Source organism: Pecten maximus, chromosome 10 (assembly GCF_902652985.1).
Source record: "Pecten maximus chromosome 10, xPecMax1.1, whole genome shotgun sequence".
Classification (NCBI taxonomy): Eukaryota; Metazoa; Mollusca; class Bivalvia; order Pectinida; family Pectinidae; genus Pecten; species Pecten maximus.
The window spans coordinates 30,683,950-30,692,547 of NC_047024.1; the positions used below are offsets into that span (position 1 = coordinate 30,683,950).

The window sequence follows — 8,598 nt, forward strand, 5'->3', positions numbered from 1 at the left end:
AAAGTGACATCAACGTTGTTTTATTCTATAACCTTCATAATATACACATCTAAAATTATTGAATAATCAGCGTCCATTACGGTCACCTCTGAACGCATATCAAGATTTTTTTGAAAAACAAACTTCCGCCACATCTTTTCGTGATGTAATCTGTTAACATCTGTAGATCATAACTCGCGTTCTCCTTCCAACATACTTTGAGATGATGACAACACACGACGTGTTTCACTAGCAATCCTATCAAGGAACTTCATCCTGGACATTTTATGATCTTTTTTAAGCAATTCAAAAATGTTCCTTTCACAATGGTTACTATTCAAATTGTTCAAATTGGGACACGCCCTTTTAATATAACAAGAGTTCCACGGGCCTTAACCGCCCCTGACTATACATACTCACAAGCAGTAGTGGCTCTGAAAACAAATGGGATCCATGTGTTGACCAGTTGGAGATGAATCCACATCTGACCAGGAGCATCTCGGTATTATAACTTGTAAGTTACAAATGAATCCACCTGATGGAACTGCAGAAGATTTTTTTTTAATTGCAGTCAAAACGACTATATTGAACGATGCAAAAGACAACACTCTTCGGGCAAGTGTGAACTGAATCTCACTGGTGGACATTGAGTATAAATCTTAAATGTGTTTTATTGCAAGATGGAGACATTGGCAGCCATCTTGGATTTCGGAATCACCAGAATAACAACAAAGGTTAAAGGTTAGGATCAGTTAAAGATCATTCAAGTTTAACTACCACTGGTGGAACTTTAGAAGTATGAAATAGGTGTTGTATATTATTCTCATCTGGTATTGTTTGGTCCTAAATGACTCAAATTGTCGACGGTCGTAATACATGTGCAATTCAATGCACAACGCGATACCATCCGCAATACAATACTGTACAGTGTCGCTGCATTGTCAGAGTTTACCTACAGACGTCACACTGAACTGACCATTAACTACCAGGTTACGATTAAAGTGACCAGGTCAATGTCTATCGTATTACATTTAACTGCATGTATTTAGTCGAATTTGCTATGTTATAACGCTCATGTTCAATATAAAAGAAAATAAAAATTTGCTATTAATACTGCTAGTGTCCGGTTTTCTTCGATGACAAGTTACATGTACTGCTTTACTGCAAATGACCGGTACCATATGTTGTTATTTGTACCATTCTCTATATGCGTCGTTCGTGCATGAGGGGAAGCCGGCAAGCGGAAAACGATCAGGAATACGTGATACATATATAGGGATTTATCGATATATGACACGCGTTATTATAATTATCTTTATTGCTTCCAAAAAGTAAGAGTACAAAGGAATGCAGAACATATATACAAAACATCCAGTTTAATTACATAATAGACATTACATACCTACATTTTGTAAGAATCTGTATATATAGTGTAAAATGAATAGAGCATACCTAAAGATTTACACTTAATTATAATATATTGATACGGGATACACAATATACTTACATAGGACAATGTATAGACAATCCATACAGGTGTCCCCAAATGTATATATATATTTAACTGTAATATACAGACCGTAACTGCGGAGGATACATTTGTGGGTCTGGGTCACACAAGGGTAAGGGAGATCCCGACCTGCCCACACACTTATACTTCCATACATTGAATCTGCAGTATAGTTAATACTGATATATCATGTCATATCGTATATGCACATAGTTTATACAAAATTATACATGATCATTATATAAGTTCTTTTTTTTTCAAACTATTGTATATTGTCTATGGTATAGTTTACACATAAATGGCTGATTTTGTTCTGAAAACATTCATCTCATCTTCACTAATTTCGTAGGGTTATATTTCCTCAAAACAAATATGTAACTTTTCAGAATCTGGAAGCGAGTGTTAATAGACACAAAACTGTATATCATTGATGTTAATTATACAGTACCAGAGCTGGTCCCTCAACTCGGAGGTATAAATCATATAATATTGTAGCAATAAATTGGGTCTTCATAAAAAATCCACATTTATGACATAATTCCATTGTAGTCGAGCTTTGAGTGGTAATAACTATTTTCAACATACATTGTATATATTCTCTGTGTTGAGGAAATCGTAGCGCTATTTTCAATGACACGTTAGTTTGAGGTGATATTCCAGTTTCAACAAGTGAATAATACTTATTTTTAGATATTTTGACTGTGACAGAGATAAATCCGTTTCGGCACGGTTTAACTAGTCTAATAAATAAAATGAGTTTGGAAATATATAAACAAGAGTCACTGGATTCATTCCACACAATCAACCTAAGATACAATACACAGTACGATACAACACACTATACAATGTAATACTGTACAGCGTCGCTGTAGTGTCAGAGTTTGGACTTCACACTTAACTGACCATTAACTATATCCCTGGTTAAGTGACTAAGTCAATGTCTGCCTTAATACATAGTTTACCTACATGTACATGTATGTAGTCGGATTTGCTTTGTTATAACGCCCATTCTCAATAGTTAGGATTTTTTTAAAAACCCGCAAGAATATACAAAATTGTTATTTTGATAAAGTGTCCGATTTGCTCTGATGACTAGTTACACGTACTGTTTTTTTTTTTTTAAATGACCGTGTGTTGACATTTGTATACGTCGACCGTACATGAGGGGAAACCGGCAAGCGGATAACGATAAGGTACTTGATACAACCAGGTATTTATCGATACGTGACACGCGTTATGTATGTGTGAAGTTGGTGTACATAGACTGCATCGGAACACCTCGCCTCCGTCCCCTTAGCTTCTGAGAAAATAACGAGGGCTCCGACTGTAAACACTGGTGTAAAAACGGGTAGCAGTCTGCTTAATCAGCATTACATATTCTATATATAGGCTTTACAGTAGGCCGTATTGACTTGATTCTACATGTTCAGGCGAGTTGATGTGACGTAGGCAGGTCGCTCTATATATAAGTAGACACTTCCCGAAAGAACGACATAACACTAACTCGTACCTGGCTTCGGTGGACAGGTGTCACTGACGAATCGGGATCCTACCAAAACGTGAAGAAAGGACATACATATATATCAAGTTGACAATACAGTGTCTAGTTGTATCTGCGATTGCTAAATGAGATCAATACAGGTAATGAGGCATACCATGCACACTGAACGGTTATGTTGATGAAAAGTGTCCTACACATGTATTTATCTTTTGTAACATTTGGTCAGACTTGGATTATTTTACAGAATCAAAGTACACTTAGGGGACATATCTGTGTTTAAGTGACATGGAAGCTTACAATTATCTGTATGTGCTATTTTTTAATCATCCTTAATAAATACGTGTGTGGTATAGGGAAGGTAGATATGTAATCATACTGTACATCCTGATTGTCTATCTATCCATATTCCAAATATAGCAGGTGCCATGGTAACCTTCTAAATTAATTATAAGTATTGGCTCGCTGAATCCACCGGCAGATCGTACGTTATGTATGTGGCCATATCTACCAATATTTATGTAACTATCGTCACATATCAGGCGCGGGTCCAGGAATTTGAAAGGGGGGAGGGGTGGTCCATTATATTATATTAGTGGTAATGCGAGCGCCGTAGGCGCGAGCCGAATTTTTTTTTGGCGAGGGGTCTGGGGGCCAAAATTTCGGAAAATGATTTTTTTTTTGCAAGATTTTCGATAAGCAGCGGGGAAGGGGGGGGGGGGGGGGGTGTCATAGGTTTTTTTTTAAAGGCTATAAAAAAAAATTCAACCCCCCCCCCCCCCCCCCCCCCCCCCCCCCTTGATCCGCTGGAACATATACAGTTGTAAGGCCAATGAAGAATACTGCATGCACGTGTGGTCCAAAGTAATATCTGTTTCTGTATTTTACTATTTCGCCAACATCTGACTACAGTTCAAAACATATTTCAGACCTTTGTATTTCATCTTGATTGGCATCTGTTCCTGATGTCGTTCTCTTTTTTATTCTACTATCTCCTCTGTTATTAACGCTTTAGGTTCTGTCCCCGTCCGAGATATAGCAGAGTCTGGTTCTGTCCCCGTCCGAGATATAGCAGAGTCTGGTTCTGTCCCCGTCCGAGATATAGCAGAGTCTGGTTCTGTCCCCGTCCGAGATATAGCAGAGTCTATCAAAATGGCAGTTACTAGTCCTGTTTAGCGCTCGGTATTTTTCAGGTGTGAGACGACTGGTTCGCCCGGTGTCTGTTAAAAAAATATTGTAACCGGGTGAAGTATTTTGCTGGGTGTATTTGGCAGTATGCTTCAGCGATGTGGCACTTTATAATCGGCATCAGTTCCGCGCTATCATACAAAGACAAGACACACTAACCCTCTCGCACACAGACGAGGCCTTCCCTGAGACGACAGTATGGTTGTTGATCAGGCATTTTTAAACAATACTAAGCCAAACCCAAACTTCAGTTATTGGTGTTCTCCTAACTGTGACCTTTGACCTTCACCCAACAATAGATTTGATTTTTTTCCGGTTTATGGTACATTTTTAGCATATTCATATAAGAAATATATCGGATTGACAGTGCTTAAAATTATATTTTTGAATATTAATTATAAGACTTTTAACACATGATTGCCGGAGATGTATAGGGATTAAGTGTGTTGATCATTTCAAGTCACTTTACCACGATAAAGGCAGCAAAAAAATATGCTTTATTCCTTTATGCCTTACCTATATTTCTGCTTATTTGTTTCAGAAAAAGTCATCTGAAAAGATGACAAAACAAGCTTCAAGATACAACTTCCGAAAATATCGGCAAACAAACTGGGAGGCCTACTTTGATACATCTTATGACAAAATGCAGGCAAAGAAACGTCCCAGTGTCCCTTATGGGTTGAAGGTCCACAATTACAAACGGATCATCGGACAGAAATTTACAAAGGTAAACAGAAAAAGAAAGGAACTATATGTAATTTGCTTAGTATGATATATGGATTATCATATCGGGATTATCATTTAGGGATTTTGGAATTCGGTTTTTATTTACAGAGGAGTTATTGTTTTATTTTAAAAGGAGGTTGGGTATTGCATTATGGTTACGAGTGTGTAGACAAAGCGAAACAAACGCCGAATGAAATAAATAGTTTCTCATTCTCAAGACGAAATCATTGATAGCGTAGGTACGTAACAAAGTCTGTCTGCGTCCTAGTTTCTTTATTCCATGAGTGATTTTGATCCAACATTTCGGACAAATTTGCGATTTGAGGTTCTTGGGTCAAGGTTACCGTTACTATTTATATCTTTGTCAGCTTCATTCCTTCAGATATTTGAATCAAAATTCATACACTTACATATGACGATACTTTTTCGTACAAGTTTCTAGTTTCGGGGTTGTTGGGTCAAGGTCAACGTTAAACATTTACAGTAGGATATTGGATTTCAGCACTGCAGTGGCTTCTTACCTTGATAGATTTTCTTCAAACTTCACACAATTAACAAAGGACCATAATATCTCGGTCAGATTCGAGTTTCAGAGTTGGTTGGTCAAGGTCGCGGTCGCCGTTACTATTAGAAATAGTTAGAAAATCTTCAGCGCTCTGGCGTCTTCCTTCTGTGGAGGGATCTGATCAATTATCAAACTTCAAACAATTACAAAGGGCGTGCTTCCTTTTCATAATGTTGGGTCAAGGTCAAGGTCAGCTATTGAATTATAGGTCTTTTGCACCTCCCTATCCAGATTTTGGCTTTTCTTTTGATCTATTTCGATTTTTGTTTTCCGTCACCTCTGGACAACACGGTTTAGGAACTGAAGGACGAAACAGCTGTATGGTTTCTGATTCAACTTGTTCTGAGATTTGTTAATAATGTCTATTTTTGTACAACTATTCTAAAGAAATGATATGTGCTTTACATCAAAAACTTTATAGATGTTTAATTACTTTGTGATTCAGAAGATGTTTTCCAGAATATCACAATAACTACATATCTTTGTTCAGGTTGTATTATTCCTCCAGTTAAGTACTGCAAAAATCCATTATAATACATGTTAATGTGTTACCTTTTTTATCATTTCATGTAAAAAGGATAATCTAATGTACCTCTTGGAATGGGATAATTACCAACTAGCAGAATCATCATGGGAACCCCGATCGATATTACCAAAGGATATGGAGACCATTTACATGTACCCAGATGTCAGTCATGAGGCCCTCACTCTCGTGGCACGCCAGTTCGAATCAGCTGTACAGCGTTCTCTGGCACGAAGTATCAAGTACAGGTCGGTAAGCACTTCCTCGTTCACTATGACCTTTCCTCTGGACCTATTCCGGTATGTGTTTGGTAGTAGTGACTCCGGCCGAGTATACAGCATCGCCAATATCAACGGCTTTAGTAGGCTACCAATGAGCAGTGGCTGGTGGTATTACATCGATAAAGCCTATAATCGGAGTCAGCTGACATTCCCAGTGTGTATTGAACCTAAACTGTATATGCGCAAAGTGTTCAAGGACATTAATGGCAAGTTTGAGTGGCGGAAACAACCAGTAGAGAAGGTCAAAGTAACCCCCTCCTGTAACTTGGATAGATATTCAAAGACTGCTGAAACAACAAAACCAATCGAGCAGGCTGACGTTAAGCCATTATCAACATCTCCCGTCTAAGATAAATTACTTTCTGTGCTTAAAACATCTACCTGTAGCTTTTCGATATCCAAATTCGTACCGCTCTGTCATGTCCTTCCGTCTGTCCAGTTTGACAGTTATTCCATACGGGTCCATTTTCATTTTCACAACAGTATACATCTACGTGTAACTACATGCGTATAAGTATGTGGCATGTGATGTTCGCTGCAATAATCAGTTATATATTGAGTAAAATTACTGTAAATTAATCTTACATTGTAACAATATAGTGCAGTTTTCTTTTGTTGTAAAATGAATGAATACAGTCGTGTTCATTCTCCCAGACCTATGTTCTGGTTCGAGCACAGCACCCATATTGGAACAGTAATTTGTTTTGCTACATGTACCTGTTTACAGATGTAAATCGAATGTACAAGTCAACTAAAGGGAGACAACTCTGTTTATAAGACCTGGTTAATCACGATGCTGTCGCGTGGTATAATTATGCACGTTTGATGGAGATCAAATAGCATCGGGTTATTAAAAGTAAATCGTTGTCAGTATTTGTTGTAGAAACCCCGAACATGTTGTTCTACACATTCTGACCATTAACTGAGATTACATAAAACATACTTTAGCCGAATGAAGTCTTTTTTTGAAGATTTCTTTGAATGAATTTCTAGTCAGCTAATATTGTACGTATATTATATATTATTTTTCCGTCAATGTTATATGAAATATTGTTTATTGTATATATTAAAAGTTATGGAAAAAGAGAAAGAGGAAAAAGTATAGATTGAATTATTGTGTCAATTTAAAGAAATGATATGCAAAGTATTTAAGGAACTAATGCAGAAACGTATTGTATGTGTATGTACTGTAAATAATCCACATTACGCATGTATATGCCTGTCCGGTTGTGTGAGTGTGAGGGTGTGTGAGGGTGTGAGTGTGAGGGCGTGTGTGTATGAGTGTGTGTGAGTGTGGGGATGTGTGAGTGTGAGGGTGGACATGCAATAATGTCGCTTGTTGTGTATTTTGGCGTGTGTATATATGTATATAAAACAAGAGAAAGTTGAATGAGAGCCTTCTTTATGAGGTCAGTGTTCCAGTAATGGCAAAAGCTATAGACTAGACAATAAAATCGTTTCAAAATATTAGTGTAAATATGTCTCGTTCAGATATTTGATGAATGTACCTTATAATGTTTAATGAATGTAAATGTACATAATGCTACGTCATCCACGGATGAGTGCACTACACTACCAAACACTAGTATGTACAGCGTGTATTGAAGTGAGATTAAAAAATATATAAGTGTAGTGTATTGTAATCAACCGTTGGTCTCCTACAGTGATAATGAGAATGAAATAAACTTTCGTCGATAAAAGTATTTCTTCACAGGCTTTCTCTTTGTTAAATCTGTATTGTATTTTTGAGGAGGGGTGTATTTATTACCCATTCTTGTTACATTTGTACGGGATATAATGTTTTAACCAGTATTAAGCACTATTTAAATTATTATGATTTAATTAAAAAGTTAATATTTACGTTGAAATAAACTGGGTTAAACCTCCTTATTAACCACTGCCCGACTTGTTCTCCGTTCCATTTTGTGTTGTGACTCGGTAAAGTTAATCAAATTGATAATTTCTGATATTTGAGGTATTTTGTCCGTGGGGTTAGTATCGATCATACCATATGGGGATAGACAAGTACATTTTCTATAATAACCTCACTACTTCCCTGTGGTGTTTTCTGAAGACATGCAACAAAAATAAATATATAGCTGTGTTTGTTAGTCTTTTTAAAAAAAATCTAGAGGGTCATTCTCACTACAATACATGAACATAGTGAGAATGACCATCTAGATTTTAACTAGATTGCTGTGTTTGTAGACTGTGATTTCCATGTTCCAATATAATATACACATTTTATATATATAACTTGTTGATGACAATTGTGTATATTATACGACAAAGACAATATCACAATGCCATAATCGACTACCGACAGTC

General features: G+C 36.9%; 1 protein-coding gene across 1 annotated transcript; it reads left to right on the plus strand.

The window, feature by feature from the left end:
- The first annotated feature begins 2,981 nt into the window (after positions 1–2,981).
- Positions 2,982–7,973, plus strand: LOC117336422. Its single transcript, XM_033896935.1, has 3 exons — positions 2,982–3,130; positions 4,717–4,902; positions 6,044–7,973. Exons 1-3 carry the CDS (start codon positions 3,116–3,118, stop codon positions 6,617–6,619), a joined length of 777 nt encoding a protein of 258 aa, XP_033752826.1. The 5' UTR covers positions 2,982–3,115; the 3' UTR covers positions 6,620–7,973.
- Positions 7,974–8,598: the final 625 nt, after the last annotated feature.

Excerpts from the sequence above, each read along its gene's own strand:
- LOC117336422 (XM_033896935.1), top strand. Across the intron at positions 4,903-6,043 it reads TCGGACAGAAATTTACAAAG|GATAATCTAATGTACCTCTT; the intron begins GTAAACAGAAAA and ends TCATGTAAAAAG.